The sequence below is a fragment of the Ranitomeya imitator genome, chromosome 8, assembly GCF_032444005.1.
Source record: "Ranitomeya imitator isolate aRanImi1 chromosome 8, aRanImi1.pri, whole genome shotgun sequence".
Classification (NCBI taxonomy): domain Eukaryota; kingdom Metazoa; phylum Chordata; class Amphibia; order Anura; family Dendrobatidae; genus Ranitomeya; species Ranitomeya imitator.
In genome coordinates this window covers 152,996,127-153,015,613 of record NC_091289.1, presented here as the reverse complement: position 1 = coordinate 153,015,613, position 19,487 = coordinate 152,996,127, and the positions used below count along the sequence as shown (strand labels likewise).

Sequence of the window (19,487 nt, the reverse complement as noted above, 5' to 3'; positions counted from 1 at the left end):
ATTATGTCTCACACTTTCTGCTGATGAACTGTATTATCTGTATTATCTGTATTCATTTTCTTTTACGTCTACATTCCATTTATCACTTATAATTTATAGCTAACATATATATCTAGTCTTCTAAAAAAAACTATTTATCTGTCTATCAATCTATCTAAATTACATATCTATCCATATTTTACTACCTAGTCATGATATCAATTATCTATCTACAGACAACAATATAAAATACATGACATCTGTCTATCTATCTATCTATCTATCTATCTGTCTATCTATTATCTATCTATCATCTATCTATGATCTATCTCTATCTATCTATCTATCTATTTATCTATCTATTATCTATCTATCATCTATCTATCTATCATCTATCTATCTATCACCTATCTATCTATCTATCTATCTATCTATCTATCAATCTATAGTATCTATCTATCTATCATCTATCTATCTATTATCTATCTATCTATCTATCAATCTATAGTATCTATCTATCTATCTGTTATCTATCTATCTATCACCTATCTATCTATCTATCAATCTATAGTATCTATCTATCTATCTATCACCTATCTATCTATCTATCTATCTATTATCTATCTATCTATCTATCTATTATCTATCTATCATCTATCTATGCTCTATCATCTTTCTATATTTCTAAATTATATATCTATCCATGTTTTACTACCTAGTGATGATATTCATTAGCTACAGACATCAAAAGAAAACACATCAACATGTATCAATCCATCTATCTGTGTTTTATATAGATGCATGTACATAGATATGTAGATATATACATATATATCTGTATGTATAATCAGTTTATTTATATGTGTGTATATGTATATATATATACACATACAGAAATAGAAATACTGTGTGTATATATATAATATATAATGTATCTCGCTCTGCCATGAGTGGTGCAGCTGAAGCTTTGGTGTGTGGGGGGCATGGGGGGTGTAATCTAGTTAGTACACTGCTGTTTTCTTAGGAAGTCGTTGTGTATTGCTCCACATATAGCACAGCTCCTTACACAAGTGCTCTTATCTGTCAGTTTTGTGCCTCCGCTGCTGTCCAACCTCTTGCTCAAGAGGCTGTCACCAGGCTCCTGATGAAAGATACAGGCTGGGATTGAGTAACACCCTGTCAATCACTCTGAGCTTGGCTGGTTTGATTTCCCAGGTGGACAGCGAGGAATCTATAAAGAAAAAAAGCCTGAAGACCCCCCCCCCCTCCCACCCTTGACTGGAGGATGTCCCTGCTCGACCACCTGTCTGAATGCCACCTGGTGACCAGAGCCCACAGTCAGCAGTGAAGCTGCAGGCCCCTAGCCCAGCCCCTCACTTGGTGCTAGCCCGCCCATAGCCCCTACCTCTCCCTCCCCAAGTGCTGTCTCCTCCTAACCAATGGCCAATGTCATATTTGTGACCAGATAGCAGGTCTGGAGATATAGAGGCAGCCACCACTGGGTCAGCTTATTGTGACTACTGCTGGACACAGGACAGACACCTGCAGCAATGCCCAGGTCATTCTTGGTGAAGAGCAAGAAGGCTCACAGCTACCACCAGCCCAGGGCGCCTGATGGGGAGGACTACAGCCGGCAGCAGGAGGCTCTCCTGGCTCAAATCTGTGCAGGTAAGAGATAGAACATGCAAAACATAGTGTATATATAATCTGTTCTAATAAATGTTCTAGTGCAATGTTCTATATCATGCAGCACAATTCAATGTATGGAAAATGGGAACATCAGTAATCGATTCTATGTAGATCACTTGCACCAATGTGTCAAATAATTGGACACAGAGGGAAAGAGCAAATATTATCCTATTGGATAATATCCAGTGTATTTTCTGTGATGATGAGATATTGGATGTATTCTTGTGTCTGTGATCATCACCTCCGACGTCTCAGCACAAATTCTCCGCTAATAGATGAATGTTTCCTGATGCCTCCACATCTTCTGGGCACCGGGCATGTTTGTGTGCCCACAGCTCAGCAGATCTCCCTGCCTCTGTCTATATCACACTGCTGTACAATATATGGAGAAAAACACATCTATCCACTGATGTAATAAACACAGAAAAAATAACAAATCGATCAAGTCCCATGGAATGTTTGATCAAATACTGTCACATTTGTATCTAGATATTGTGGCACAGATATTACATTGTCTCCATTGTGCAAAGTATCATCGAATTTATATCGTTTTGTATTAGTTGGTTTTACAGTGTCATATAGTTTACTATTTATAATACATAGTGTAAAATTGTCTGATATTGTATTGAATGTCACAGCATAGAATTGTATTGCATGTTGCATTGTAATGAGCATAATCATAGATAGCTATATAATATATATATACTAGTCAGTAGTATAGGATGTAAATAAATAAATATATAGTGTATATATGTCACACTGTATGTAGGCACTACATTACTATCCTATACTACCGATTACAATACTATATATATATATATATATATATATATATATATATATATATACATATATATATATATAATGATTACTATCTACCCATGATTATGTTCGTTACAATGTGGGTGTCTGTATATACTGTGTGTAAATATATATAGTGCAATATTGAATCCCACATTATATTATATTTATAGTAAAAACTATATATTTTATTTGCACTTCATGATACAGAAAGTAAAGCTGCCCCTCCAGCTGAGGGCAGTGTGTCCCCTGCGTCCTGTCACCTGGGGGAGACAGGAGATGGGTCCTCAGCCTCCCCCCCAAGCAGCGCAGGAAGCCCCTGTGACACCACAGCCTCGGAGTGTGAGGACTTCTGGAGACCCCCTTCCCCCTCCGCCTCTCCAGGTAATGGCAATGATCGCTTACATTGGTGTGTTGTTAGTTTTTCTATAAAAGATGATTATTTACATATTGGTGTATATGGATTATATAGATTAGAGCCTTAGATAATTATATATAGATAAATTGATATAATAAGGAATACACTAGGCTATACTTCAAGAAAGGGCTTCAGAAAGGTTATGTGATGGAACCAGTACATTTTTTAAGTGCTATCTCTCTTTTTCTTTATTATATTTCAAGACTATTGAGTACATGTGTTTGAGGTTTGTAACCCTCAAATGGATTAACCTAGTGTTGCTTCATTAGATAAACAGATAATATATAGATGATATATAGATAATAGATACATGATAGATAGATGATAGATAGATAATATATAATACATATTTATGAGATAGAAAATAGATAGAGAATGATAGATGATAGATGATAGATAGATGATAGAGAGATGATAGATAATGGATAGATACATAGATAGATTGATAGATTAGATAGAAGATAGATAGATAGATAGATAGATAATAGATAGATAGATAGATATGGGATAGATAATAGATAGATAGATAGATAATAGATAATACATATTTATGAGATAGAAAATAGATAGATAATGATAGATAGATAGATGATAGATAGATCATAGATAGATAATGTATAGATAGATGATAGATAGATAAATAGATAGATGATAGATAATGGATAGATACATAGATAGATTTATAGATTAGATAGATAGATAGATAGATAGATAGATGATAGATAGATAGATATGAGATAGATAATAGATAGTTAGATAGTTACAGACAAGATATAAGTAATAGATACATAAAAATACAATCACTATCATGTCTAGCTGGATAAAAGTACAATTACCTCTCAGTCATTTCTCAGTTTTGCTTGTTCCTGATTCATAGGAAATGTACACATGGAGACTTGTTAGTAAACAAATGAAAATAGGAAATAAAAATAGATAGATGATAGATAAATAGATAATAGATAGATAATAGATAAATAGATGATAGATAAATAGATAATAGATAGATAATAGATGATAGATACATAGATAGATTTATAGATTAGATAGATAGATAGATAGATAGATAGATAGATAGATATGGGATAGATAGATAGATATGGGATAGATTTATAGATTAGATATATAGATAGATAGATAGATATGGGATAGATAGATAGATAGATAGATAGATATATATGGGATAGATAGATAGATAGATAGATAGTTACAGACAAGCTACAAGTAATAGATAAATAATAATACAATCACTATCATGCCTAGCTGGATAAAAGTACAATTACCTCTCAGTCATTTCTCAGTTTTGCTTGTTTCTGAATGTACACATGGAGACTTGTTAGTAAACAAATGAAAATAGGAAATAAAAAAACAACAATTATTCATGAATTTGCAAGTTTCTGATAAATCTCAGCATCATGGAAACATAGCATGAATTTTGCTTTAAATGTTTGAATGAACTTGTTCGGAGAAGGAGAAGAAGAGCAGATCTCCTGCCAGTGTCCAGCTAACGATGATCTTATCTCTCAATGTGACATTTCTATTAACTGCTGCTGTGCTGGATGATTAGATCTGCTCCTCACAGACACTTATTTCCATACCCAAAATCAGTGTTCATACATTCGCAATTGTGTCATTTTATTTTTTGTCCTTCAAAACCATAATTTACATTAAGAAAAGAGCATTGTCATTGACCCCTCTGTAATAATCGTTATTCGCCAGCAATGATTTTTTGCTGTAATAAATGAAGGATTTTCTGCTGTTTGTCCCCAGCCATGAATCGCAGCTCTGTGCTGCAGCGCTGAACAGATGCGACAGTCGCAGCCGCTGATCGCACATGCCGCCGCTTTCTGCTTCTCTGCCTTCACGCTTCCTATGCAGGGGGCTAAGATTCCACTTTGCTAGAATGTGGCAATTGATAGGTTAACCCTTACCATAATAAAAATGACGTCATATGTATGAGGTATGACAGGAGGGCAGCGCCACACTCTGGGGTTTGTCATTATAGAAACTTCTCAATATGAATATATAGACTAATGAAAGCAACATATTATTAATATTAACCTTTATGTTGCCATGTCTCTTTCATCTATTTAATCTCTTTCTTTCATCATGTTTTAAACTTTATTCAACTTGATAGATTTATTTAGTTTTTAGAATTAATCTTTACTTTTTTTCCCCACTTAGACTAATCATTATATGCTCTTATATCTGTATAATCCACATATACCATTGTATAAAATCTAGTCATTTTTTCTCATTGACTCACAGTGATGATGATCATCCCACAGGTAAAATCTGCAGCTGGTTTATTTCACTTTCAGCATCAGAAATTAATCGATTTTTTTAACAACCAAAGTCTGTGCCAATGTATTTAGCACCCATGTAATAATATGTGCACCCTTCTATACATCAACTCAGGGTTCCTAAAAAAATAATAACCTCCTTCTGCTCAACCTGGAATACAATGTAGCATTTAATTAGAGGAGAGATTAGGGTTCATATTTGCATTAGTACATTACAGAATGCAGAAAACAAGATGGCAACATTGTTGTTTCTAGTTGGTCCCTTTAGCTCTGGAAATGGAATTTACATTGTGAAACATTTGTCAACTTTGCAATTGTAATGGATTTTGTGAAAACAAAAACCAAAAAAAGGAAAAAACTTTCCCTATGAAAGGTGAAGTGAGGTGTCTGTAGGTTGGGTAGCAATGATTGTCTGATTTGAATTACTCTTATGCAAAGATTATCTAAACACACAGGATATTACTTCCCTTTTCATTTACATAATATTAGTTCCACTTTCTTTAAAAAAAAGTTGGGCAATATTGAGTTTTAGCACATATTTGGGTTTCTTGGGTTTTTTAGATGTAGAGATGTAAAGTAATCCAAACATGTCTGAGGTTTGTTTAGAAGCTAATTAATGATTTACGCAAACCATACACATAGTGGAAATCATGCAACTGAGATGAAAAATTAGGGACCATTGTAGGGAAAAAGTATATTATTTTATAAAAAAATAGCAACAAAAATGTATTTTTGATCATTATGATAAATAACAAAAATGTAAAACTATTTGGTAACATTTTTAGAGAATTTTTTATCTGTATTTATTTATGTGAAGAACTAATTGTATCCTGATCTAAGAGAAAAAAATCGAAATCAGAACTGAATTTCATGATGTATGGAACAGTGAACCGTAGAAATTCTGCATGATTTGCAACAAACTGCAGCAACAATGTTTCACAAATTAAAAGCAATACCTTTCACAGAAAAAAAAAAATTACTTTTTTTTGTTATGTTGTTTTACTAACTCAACCAACACTGATTTATTAAAGTGAGGGATAACAAATTCTAAGAGGTTTTCTGGGGTAGCTACATGAGTCAGATACTAGCATGGGTCTGTTCACACTTTATTTGTTGTTTTCCTATCCTTCCGACTCTTGATTCACTTTCTCATCAGTTTACATTTTATAGTTTAATAAATAAATGCATTGTTATAAGGTTGTGTTCACACTAGCATTTTTATTTCCATTATTCTGCTCTGACAGATGAAAAAACAAAACAAAACAAAATAAAACATTTATAAAACCAAAAACACATGGGCTACTTGCACAGTGAACAAGTCTGTAGGAACCTGTTCACACCACCAAAGAACTTGAAGACACAAAAGCGCACAGAGCGGTCAAAAAATACTCTGTTGTAAAAAAGTCACAGTAAATAAGCAAGTGCTAGTCAAAAAATGAAAAAATACAGGGTATTTAGTTAATACGTTTTTTTGCAAAGTCCACCACTCCTCTGTGGGTCATTTGCATTGTAGCTGTTCCATCTTGCAACTTCTGCATGGATATTTTCTCTCTGAGCCCTGTTCATACAGGTACTATACAGATGATCAGGTTTTTGAATACATCAGATAGGGATTATATACATTAGATAGGACTGCTCTATTATGGGTATACCTTGACGATTTGCGGAGCAGCCTAACATACTTTTTTTGCAAAAAAAACGTATTAACTAAATACCCTGTATTTTTTCATTTTTTGACTAGCACTTGCTTATTTACTGTGACTTTTTTTACAACAGAGTATTTTTTTGACTGCTCTGTGCGCTTTTGTGTCTTCAAAATAAAACATTTAGTTGCAGAATCCATGGCAATGGGTTTTAAATTAAATAAATGTCATCAGTTTGCATTAGTTACATTATTATTATTATTATTATTATTATTATTATTATTACATCCATTTTTTTTTTGTTTGTTTTTTTGGATGGTAAAAAGCAAATGCTTTGCAGACCTATTTTTTTTCTGTAAACCAAAAAAATGGATAGCAGACAGAATGGATACTTCTATTTTTTTTTTCTTTAATTACATTATAGTTTATGGACACTGATTATAATGAACGGTCTACCATTATGATTTCCATTTAAAAGAATGAGCATGCCCAGAATATCAGAGGTTTTCGACTGTAGAAAAGGATCTGTTCAAAGTGGAAAAAAACTGGATACAAACGGATCCTAAATGGAAACCAAAGGTTTTTTTTTTTTTTGTAACTGATCCATCAATCTAATCATTTAAAAAAAAAATAGTTTAAAGGAATATTCCCATCTGAAAGATCATATCCCAATATGTAGTAGGTGTTATAATAATAATTATAAAAATAATATTAGCAAACACCTCCAATTAGAAATATAGTATAGTTTTTCTGATTCTCTATTGCTATGTCACATTCCTCTTGTGCAGGCATTGCAGTACCTTAGGTATCCATGGTTACGTCCACTGATGAAGTGACAGTTAGCTAGTTGCTAGTGGTCGTAACCATGGATACCTAAAGTCCTGCAATGCCTGCACATGAGGAAAGAGACAAAGTGAATCAGAAAAACTATACTACATTTCTAATTGGAGGTACTTGCTATTATCATTATTACTACTATATATTGAGATAGGATCTTGGAAATAGGAATGCCCCTTTAAGTTTCTTTAAATTTGGGATCCATTTCTTTTCCAATCTGTTTTTATTTTCAACTGGATCCATTAATATTGTATCCAAAATGCTAGTGTGAAGCACAGATTACACAACTATATTTGTTACTGAAAGTATAAATAATGTTGTGTTTCCCCCATATGTATCATATAAGAATTCAGAGTGAACTTTTATTACATTTCCCTTAGCTATTATTATTATTGTTATTATTATTATTACTATTACTGATTGTGCATTTATTAATGGGGGGCATATAAATCTACAATATATCTGTTTTCACAGGTATCAGTGTTCATGTTTAGTATTTTCCAATGCTGCAGTTGGATTGTATATAAGTAGGAAATGGTGACTTTTACTTTTATATGATTTGAATTATATTTATTCTTCGGCATTCATTTTTGGGAATTTATCCCCTCCCCCCGAAATACAAGATTACATCAAGCAGATAATCTTACATTTAAACAACTTATCGTATAATATTTTTTCGTTTTGCTAACATTGTTATTCTCCTACAGCTTCAGAAAGATCTGCCTGCCCATCGCTGGAGGATTCTCCACCATTTTCGGCCTCCTTCAAGCCATATATTTGGAGCAGCCTTGCAGGATCGGAACTGCGGCAGCTGGTGCACGACTACAGGCCCTCAGGACTGGAGAGAAGTTCCTCCCTTGGTGTCTATGGTGACAGGGTGCCACCAACTCTGCCACCCCCTTTGTACAGCTCGGATAGACGCGTACATGGACTCTATGGAAATTACGCCCATGCGGTGTCCCGCTATGGTGACTCTCGCTCTTCCACTACACTTTTTGGAGAGAAGAGTCAAGGGATCAAGGTGGAGTCTGATCTGCTGTGTACCCGGCTGTTACTCAACACCGGCTCATACAAATGTCTTAAGTGCAGCAAGGTACGTAACACATCATGCCCAACACAATCTCAAAAAACATGTAAACTTGATACATATACATATATATGGCTCCATACATTTTTGCAGCAGGGTTTCTTATTGAGAACCCTTCTGAGCTGTCATTAGGGTGACAAGATTTCATTTGACTGTCCCTCTAAAATTTACTGCTTTTACCCCCCAGGTGTTTTCTACACCCCATGGGCTAGAAGTACATGTCCGGCGATCTCACAGTGGCACAAGACCCTTTGCTTGTGAAATATGTGGAAAAACATTCGGCCATGCTGTCAGTTTGGAGCAACATAAGGCAGTTCACTCCCAGGTACTATGGCCCCCCCAAAAAATATCCTACCCAAAATGTGATGAGCACTCATATTTCCCATTCGTAGAGGCTAAAATTCACAATGCATGTATCATATGCTAGAAGACGATTTTAGATGGTATTTTACTTACTTTTGATATAAATAATCCAATTACAGCCATATAAACATGTTTGTATTGATGAATGTTGTATTTCTTCTCTTCAGGAAAGAAGTTTCGACTGTAAAATTTGCGGTAAAAGTTTTAAAAGATCGTCTACGCTCTCCACACACTTACTTATCCACTCGGACACAAGGCCATACCCCTGTCAGTACTGTGGCAAGAGATTCCACCAGAAGTCAGATATGAAGAAGCACACTTTCATACACACAGGTGAGTGCCATCACACACAATGGGGCAGAGGGTTTTGTTGACGACCTTTGGCTCAATTTCGAGCCATGGCGACTTGATGAACAATCTGGAAGAAGATCGATTTTGTGCAGGTATAGATAGCTCCAGCAGGGTCTTCTCTGCCATTATTTCGATAGCATCAAACCATCGTGTTGTTGGTCTTTCTCTTCGCCTTGTTCCTTCTATTATCCCGACCACGATGTCCTTCTCCAGTGATTGCTCTCTTCATATGATATGTCCAATATAGGCAAGTCGTACCTTGGTGACCCTTGCTTCGAGTGACACGTCTAGCTTGATTTATTCCAAAAATTGATTTGTCTGTTCTTCTTGCCATCCGTGGTATTGATCACATCTTTCTCCAGCAAAACATTTTGAATGTGTCGATTCTTCTGTCTTGATTTTTTATGGTCCAGGTTTCACATTAGGGTAGAGTTAATTATGTGCTTTTGCCTTGACGATGGTGCACAATGTACTAACACTTGGTGTATTTTGGAGCACAATGTTGCTGCTGTATAAGGCTTTACACCTAGTTATGTGTTTTAGACATTTAGTCCATTCAACAAAGGGCAGGGATTAGGGGGAAAAGGCATGGCTTAAATGCGATGTGTCCAAAATTGCTCCAAAATGTAGGCACCAAAATTTAAGTCAATCAATAAGTGGTATAAAGGTAGAAAAGGGTATCTAAAGAGGCACCAAATGTACAAACCGGCATGAGTTAGGATTAGTTAATCTGCCTTAATATGTTCTCACATTTTACAAATCATACTGATTTGTGAATAACTGTAGCTAGGTTTTCCATTACACAGGGGCAAAGGTTCCGTTTATTGCTCTGTCCAAAGAAAAGTGTCTTGTTGATGTCACCTCCAGCACTGAGGCATATGGCCCTCTTGCCTGTCCCCCCAGCTATACCCCTAATTCATGGTTATTATGTCTGTAAAGTCTTTGCATATTCATTTTATTATTATTTACTCGTTAAGATGATGTAATAAGACCACAGCCCCCACATATCTCACCAGAACCTATTCTCCAAGAATTTGGACTTAATATACTGTAGTAATGAGAGAATTGGAGAGTGGTTGCAGCCCGGTTATCATAGCTATATCCTTTCTCTGAACACTTACAGAAACATACAGTGCTGCCATACAGTTTATTTTATGCATCTGACAGGGTCATCATTAAATGGATGATATTATATAAATGAATATAAATGAATATCTGATTCCACCTTGTGTTATATAAATGATATACACTGATCCTTGTCCTGTTCCTGAAACCGCTCATTATATGTTATCAATGAGCCTTGTCATTTCTCTTGATGATGTAAGCCAGCTAGTCCGTCATCACAGAACTAACACGAGTCCACAAACAATAGCTGTGGAGAGATATTTTTTTCAATACTAGCATCTGTTTAATGAATGAATCCTGGACAAGCAATCAGTGTCGCTTTAATATGATCTGATCTGTGTTTACACAGGACTTTTCTATAGAATCCTCTTCAGCTCTGGTACATGTAGCCGTGACTATAACTGGAATTGACAGGTGATCAGGGATGACAATGAGAGCAGCCCTGCCCAATATCAATCTGTTTCAATGCAAAGAGAAATGCCTTAATGGCTAATATTGTACTTAGTTGTGAAGCACTAGAAGGGAAAAGCAACACATACAGTACATAGAATCATTATTATAAGGCCTTATAGGGCTGTTGCCCAGTTTGAAAATTAAGGCTCATACCCATCACTGTAAAAAAAAAGTTTGATATTGTTCCTGAAAAGTCGGATGAGTGTAATGCAAGTGGCATAAGATTTTCATGTGAGTACAATCCGATTTTTTTATAACCTAGGATCCGATTTATATCCAAATGCAGTGTGATTTTAATCCGTATGTAACACGATTTTAACATGATCTTTTACATAGAGAAATTCTCCATTTTATTTACTCATAATTTTTAAAGGAAATATTTCTCAATACATACATATGTGTATATATACAGTATATATATTCATATATATTGTATGTTAGAGAGATAGATAGATGTGAGATACAGAATATAATAAGTGCTTTGTGTGTATTTTACTCTACATGTATTTTATTGCTAAATTATTTACCCAAAAAAATGGCGTGGGATCCCCCATAATTTTATTAACCAGGAGAGGGAAAGCTGACAGCTGGGGGTAGATGTTTATAGCCTTGGAAGGGGGTAATACACGTTGGTCTTTCCAGGCTATTAGTACAAGCTCACAGCTGTATACTTAGCCTTTACTGGTTATTAAAATGGGGATTACCCCCCCAAAAAATGATGTGTGGTCCCCTTATATTAAAAACCAGCAAAGGCCAGGCAGACAGCTGCGGGCTTATATTAATAGGCTAGGAAAGGGACATGGATATTGGCCCCATCCCAGACCAAAAAGATCAGCTCTCAGACAACCCAAAAAGGCGCATCCATAAGATGTGTCAATTCTGGAGATTAGCCTCACTCTTCCCAATTTTCCTGGTGTGATGGCAAGTGGGGTGATAGTTTAGGGTTGGAGGGGGGTGATGTCAGCTTTATATTGACAGCTGACATCAAGCCCAGGGGTTAGTAATGGAGTGGTGTCTATAAGACGCCCCGATTACTAACCCCATTTTCATAGTGTAAATAACAAAAAACCCTGAATAAAGTCCTTTATTTGAGATAATGACACAGGCTCCTTTATTGAATTAAAAATAACAAAAACACTTACGACCATTGCATTGAAGCCCATGTCTCCGTAAAAAAAATAATAATAAAGCAACATAATGCTCACCTGTCCCCAACCAGGGTGAAGATAACCCTCCGATGCCCATGTCCAGTAAAAGAGTAAAAAAAAACAAAAAAAACATATTCCTTACCTCTCCAACAAGAAGATAATAATTAGTGATGAGAGAGTATACTCGTTGCTCGGGCTTTCCCGAGCATGCTCGGGTAGTCTCTGAGTATTTGTTAGTGCTCGGAGATTTAGTTTTCATCGCCGCAGCTGAATGATTTACAGCTACTGGCCTGCTTGATTACATGTGGGGATTACCTAGCAACCAGGCAACCCATACATGTACTCAGCCTAGCTAGTAGCTGTAAATTATTCAGTTGCAGCAATGAAAATTAAATCACCAAACAATAACAAATACTCGGAGACCACCCGAGCAACGAGTATACTCGCTCATCACTAATATTAACCCCTTTCTGCCAGCTGACGGAATAGTACGTCAGCTGGCAGATCCCCTGCTTTGAGGTGGGCTCCGGCGGTGAGCCCACCTCAAAGCCACGACATGTCAGCTGTTTTGTACAGCTGACATGTGCGCGCAATGAGCGCGAGCGGAATCGCAATCAGCCCGCGCCCATTAACTAGTTAAATGCCGCCGTCAAGCGCTGACAGCAGCATTTAACTAGCGCTCCCGGCCGCGCAGCCGGAACTGCTCGCACTGCTGACCCCCGTCACATGATCGGGGGTCAGCAGTGCATCGCCATAACAACCAGAGGTCTCCTTGAGACCTCTATGGTTGTTGATGGCCGATTGCTTTGAGCGCCACCCTGTGGTCGGCGTTCAAAGCAACCCTGCATTTCTGCTACATAGAGGTGATCTGTACTTCACCTCTATGTAGCAGAGCCGATCGAGTTATGCATGCTTCTAGCCTCCCATGGAGGCTATTGAAGCATGCTAAAATTAAAAAAAAAAGTGATTAAAAATATAAAAAAATAAAAAATATATAAAAGTTCAAATCACCCCCCTTTCGCCCCAATCAAAATAAAACAATTAAAAAAAAATCAAACATACACATATTTGGTATCGCCGCGTTCAGAATCACCCGATCTATCAATAAAAACAAAGGATTAACCTGACCGCTAAATGACGTAGCGAGAAAAAAAATCAAAACGCCAAAATTACGTTTTTTTGGTCACCGCGACATTGCATTAAAATGCAATAACGGGCGATCAAAAGAACGTATCTACTCCAAAATGGTATCATTAAAAACGCCAGCTCGGCACGCAAAAAATAAGCCCTCACCTGACCCCAGATAACGAAAATTGGAGACGCTACGGGTATCGGAAAATCGCGCAATTTTTTTTTTTTTAACAAAATTTGGAAAATTTTTTCACCACTTAGATAAAAAATAACCTAGACATGTTTGGTGTCTATGAACTCGTAATGACCTGGAGAATCATAATGGCAGGTTAGTTTTAGCATTTAGTGAACCTAGCAAAAAAGCCAAACAAAAAACAAGTGAAGTGTGAGATTGCACTTTTTTTGCAATTTCATCACACTTGGAATTTTTTTCCCGTTTTCTGTTACATGGCATGGTAAAATCAATGGTATCGTTCAAAAGTACATCTCGTCCCGCAAAAAATAAGCCCTCACATGGCCATATTGACGGAAAAATAAAAAAGTTATGGCTCTGGGAAGGAGGGGAGCAAAAAACGAAAATGAAAAAGCGGAAAAAGCTCCGGGGGTGAAGGGGTTAATCTATTTTGTCCATAGACGACTTTAGCTCTGCTACATCTACTTGACAAGCTGAACATTGGCATGATGCAAGTGTTCAGCATGTCAGGTAGCTGAAACAGTGAGCTGAGTGTGCTTGTGCTGCTCACTGCCTCACTGATATCCAATGAACTCCATTCACCTTAATGACATCAACGCAAGCGCTGTGAGAACTTTCCCATGGTGCACACGCTGATGTCATTGAGGTGAAAGGAGTTCATTGGCTCTGAACTCCAATATCCTTTCTGACGGCACTGCGAGTGTGAGAAGTTTCTCACACTCACGGTGACGTTAGTGAAGTGAACAGAGGTCATTGGATATGTAGTCGGCTCATCTTTTTCCCGTCTCTGCCAGGCACTGAGCTGTGCAAGCACACACAGCTAATTGTCTCTGCTGCCTGGCATGCTGAATGCTCACATCATGTCTGCATTCAGCATACCAAGTAGATGTAGCAGAGCTAGAGTTAGCTATGGACAAATGGAATATTATTTTCAACACGGGGACAGGTGAGGATTATGTTGCTTTATTATTTTATTTTTTAACAGGGGACATGGGCTTCAATTGATTGGGCGTAAATGTGAGTATAAGTGTTTTTTTTTATTTTTAACTCAATAAAGGAGTCTGTGTAATTATTTTAAATAAAAGGACTATATTCATGATGTTTTTTATTTACAATATAAATATAGGGTTAGTTATGAGGTCGTCTTTTAGACACCTCTCCATTACGAACCTCTGGGCTTTATGTCACCTGACAATACAAAGGTGACATCAACCCCAACCCTCTCACCCCACTTGCCACCGCCACAGGGCAAGTGAGAAGAGAGAAGCTAAGTGCCAGATTTGGCACAGATTATGGATGCAGCTTTTTTGGGGTGGCTGGGAGCTGATGTTTTTAGTCTGGGACAGGGCCAATATCCATAGCTCCTTCCTAGCCTATTAATATCAGCCCACAGCTGTATGCCTAGACTTTGCTGGTTATTAATTACAGTGGGGGGAAATAAGTATTTGATTCCTTGCTGATTTTGTAAGTTTGCCCACTGACAAAGACATGAACAGTCTTTAATTTTAAGGGTAGGTTAATTTTAACATTGAGAGATAGAATATCAAAAATAAAATCCAGAAAATCACATTGTATAAATTATATAAATGTATTTGCATTTTGCAGTGAGAAATAAGTATTTGATCCCTCTGGCAAACAAGACTTAATACTTAGCAAAACCCATGTTGGCAAGCACAGCAGTGAGACGCTTTTTGTAGTTGATGATGAGGTTTGCGCACGTCAGGAGGAATTTTGGTCCACTCCTCTTGGCAGATCATCTCTAAATCATTAAGATTTCGAGGCTGTCGCTTCGCAACATATGTATGTGTATATTTCTATTCTAACTTGTCACGCTGTGATTTTACTGTACGTGTCAGGTTTTCAAGTACATGGGGGTGTAAAAATCAGCCGGCACTCGCATGGTCTGATTGTCGTGCGATCTTTTTTTATCACACCCATTGACTTGCGTTGGCGAGTCTTGTCTGAAATATGAGGACAATCACAGCATGCTACGATTTTTGTCTCAGCCCGATCTGAGCTAAGAATTTTGTTTAGATGAGTAGGGACTTATAATCGATTTTATATTCCGTTTTCTCACTGATAAGTATGAGCCCTTAGTCTTACAAAAGTAACATCTTAAAGGGAGTATGTCAGCACAAAATGTCTGTTAAAACCAAGCACTCGTTGCACCCTTGATGTGGCCAAACAGTTCTGTGCACCTTCCCACCGACTTGTTTTCCATCAATCTTTGCTCTCCTCTGGTTTATGTGGCTGTCAATCAAAGAAGAGAAGGATGTAGATGGAAACAAGTAGGTGAAAGATGCACTGAACTGTTTGGCCACACCGAGTGTGCACCAGCCTGTGTTTGGGATGAACAGTAATTATATGCTGACTGATTCCTTTTAATTGAAGTTCTGAAACTGATGACATCTGATGTAAAACTGCTTCAGTTGTCATCCATTTTGTTTTCTCCTGGGAAAACATGGAGCCAGATTGAAAAACACAATATCCAGCATTTTTAGATACAGCTCAGTTTTCGTAATAGGGAACAATCCAAACGATAACTATGGGATCAGTTCCTACATCAGTTTTCCACCCTTGTTTTTGTAGCATGCTGGATGGGAAAAAAAGCCAAACTGAACACTACAACATTTTTTTACTCATATAATATAATAAAATGAGTCACATTAATGAGAAAAAAACTTAACAATAGTGAGGCCAAAATCCGATATATGGTACATTTATTAACAATTTGCAACAATTTACTAATAATAACAAATAGAAACAATTAAAACATTTTCCATATATATAAATCCAATTTGTACTGTTAAATCTGTGTACTTTCACAGTGCTTGTTATGGTGTCCAGTGCATTGTATATGACCTGGATCCAGGTGCCAGTGGCACTAACAAGGGTCTTAGTTTGGTGTTAAGTGGTTCCCACCCTGGTGCCAAGTTTCAGTAATACTTTGACAAGCCTCCATGTCAATGGTACAGAAATGTATATACATCGGCCATCAGGGAGAAAAGGGTCCAAAAGGCACATAATGAAACTGTGTTATCGGTTTAGTAATACCCCTGTATAACACATAGAGCGTATGTCATAAATATCTGATATATGAAGGTCCCATGTTTGGGACTTGCACCTGCCTCGAGAACAGTGAATGGTCTTAAGCTGCTGAGAATGGAGAGGTAGCCACACATGCCCGGCTCCTCAACACAGTGAGATGTGACCTGCATCTATCAGACATTTATGCCATATCCTGTTGTATACATGTTTTCTAATCACTTAGGTTCATATCTTCCCTCTCCTTATCTTGTAGGAGAAAAGCCTCACAAGTGTCAAGTCTGTGGCAAAGCGTTCAGTCAGAGCTCTAATCTCATCACTCACAGTCGGAAACATACCGGCTTCAAGCCATTTGGTTGTGACCTTTGTGGCAAGGGTTTTCAAAGGAAGGTGGATCTGAGAAGACATCGTGAAACACAGCACGGACTTAAATGATCAAGAAATGAAAATGTCTCTTCTTTCATAAAGGAAACCTATATCATTTCAGAACACTAGGTGAACATCAACCTTCAGATCTGTAGCGTTGAGTCATTGACCACCAATGAGGGTGGAATGTGCAAAAAAATCTCACCTTAGAGTCAGTCTTCCATGAACAAGGTCACTAGCAAGTGATAAGGCCAAGAGTATGGTATGGTATACACTGATTTGCATTGCAGTTCTTCTGGATGGATACAGAGAAGAATGGACTTGTAGTAGAAAACTAGGGTTATAACAGCTAAACCCCTACTAAATAAAAGAAAAAGTATTTTGTGTGTTTATTTTTGTAACCTAAAATAAACCAAGATTTTTTTTTTGTCGAACACAGAGAACTGAAGAATTCCCTAACGAAGAACCCTGACAGTTTATGTATCAAATTGAGGCTTTCTTTGTTTTCTACCGGTTTGTTACGTGTTCCTCGCCCACTGGTTTACTTGTGATTAGGGCTAATCATATCAGGAAATTTAACGTACAATTACCTTTGATCTACATATAGTATTCAGGCCCGTAAGAATACAGAACCTCATAGTTAAATTCTCCTTAAATTAATTTCTCCTCCACGGATACTGTCATCACACTGTCTATTTTCCAGTTATGGTGAAGATGCCTTTCGCAATGTGAACTTAATGAGTTTATCCACTGGCCACAAGGAGTCTATCCACTGGCCAGACTGATTAACCCCTGCTTTGATGCCCCCACTGACTTTGCAGCAGGGTGCCTGTCGTTCCTGAATCTATGGGAAAACAGATTGCGAAACTTCATTGAGTCTTGATAAGCAATCTAATTCTCTACCTTACCCGACTGTTCCCAATAGACCAATTTGATGGGGGATTAGAAATTTGCAACTTTTTAGAGCAGGACATTAAAGAAATAATGTAAGGCCGTCTAAAGGCAAACCACCCAACCGAAAGGGACTCGTTTCCGAAAGTTCTTCTGATTCCTAGAGTCTTGTTATTTGCCTTTCAGTCCTATGGTCTTCATTCATCATTTCATTTTTTTTTCCAGTTTCCAAGCCGATGCACTGTTCTGCTATGCAGTAGAGGTGTTAAGGGATGTGAACCAATATGATGATATAGGATGGAAAGCAATATTTGACATTCACAATTAAAAGGGACATTTGTGTATATTTTTGTGGGACGTAAGCTTGATAGTGAATCAGATTGGTTTCTATACTCTTTGATTTAAATATTGAAGATGCTGGCCTTAAACATGAAATATTAATATGTATCTCACTGTTAAAGCTGTTCCCAGCAAATCTGTCTGTAAATATATGATGGCCCCTGGTCATACTGGAGTGTTATTTGTTTAATAATGCCTATTTATTTCAAAAATATGTTTTAAATTAATAAAAAAAAGTAATTTCTGAAATTGTGTTTTTTTTTTAAATTTTGTTTAGTTCTACCTGATAAAAGGTAAACAGAGAAAATAACACGAAAAAAAAAAATGAAAATCAATAAATATTAGACATGGATCATTTTCTATCTATTTAATATATAATATATGGGGTTAAAGTGCAGACTCACAGCATTAATTTGAGGGTATTCACATCCTAAGTAGAGTAAGGGTTTAGGAATTACCGTATATACTCGAGTATAAGCCGACCCGAGTATAAGCCGACCCCCCTAATTTTGCCACAAAAAACTGGGAAAACTTATTGACTCGAGTATAAGCTTAGGGTAGGAATGCAGCATTTACCGGTGAATTTCAAAAATAAAAATAGATCATTATTTCCCCATAGCTGTGCCATATAGTGCTCTGCACCGTTCATATTTCCCCATAGCTGTGCCCCATATAGTTCTCTGCACCGTTCATATTGCCCCATAGCTGTGCCCCATATATGCTCTGCACCGTTCATATTGCCCCATATCTGTGCCCCATAAACAATGCTCTGCACCGTTCATTTTGTCCCATAGCTGTGCCCCATACTGTGCTCTGCACCGTTCATATTGCCCCATAGCTGTGCCCCATATATGCTCTGCACCGTTCATATTGCCCCATATCTGTGCCCCATAAACAATGCTCTGCACCGTTCATTTTGTCCCATAGCTGTGCCCCATACTGTGCTCGGCACCGTTCATTATTGCCCCATATCTGTGCCCCATATACAATGCTCTGCACCGTTCATTTTGTCCCATAGCTGTGCCCCATACTGTGCTCTGCACCGTTCATTTTGTCCCATAGCTGTGCCCCATACTGTGCTCGGCACCGTTCATTTTGTCCCATAGCTGTGCCCCATATAGTGCTCTGCACCGTTCATTTCGTCCCATAGCTGTGCCCCATATAGAGCTCTGCACCGTTCATTTTGTCCCATAGCTGTGCCCCATACAGTGCTCTGCACCGTTCATTGTGCCCCATACAGTGCTCTGCACCGTTCATTGTGCCCCATACAGTGCTCTGCACCGTTCATTGTGCCCCATACAGTGCTCTGCACCGTTCATTGTGCCCCA

General features: G+C 37.4%; 1 protein-coding gene across 1 annotated transcript in view; it reads left to right on the top strand.

The window, feature by feature from the left end:
• Positions 1-18,408, top strand: part of GFI1 (growth factor independent 1 transcriptional repressor) — a 51,037-nt gene extending 32,629 nt beyond the window's left edge. Inside the window, exons 2-7 of the mRNA XM_069737567.1 lie at positions 1,445-1,647; positions 2,680-2,853; positions 8,375-8,760; positions 8,942-9,079; positions 9,285-9,450; positions 16,820-18,408. Coding sequence (XP_069593668.1) covers positions 1,530-1,647; positions 2,680-2,853; positions 8,375-8,760; positions 8,942-9,079; positions 9,285-9,450; positions 16,820-16,998 — 1,161 coding nt within the window. The 5' untranslated portion in view covers positions 1,445-1,529 and the 3' untranslated portion in view covers positions 16,999-18,408. The remainder of the gene's footprint in view (positions 1-1,444; positions 1,648-2,679; positions 2,854-8,374; positions 8,761-8,941; positions 9,080-9,284; positions 9,451-16,819) is intronic.
• Positions 18,409-19,487: the final 1,079 nt, after the last annotated feature.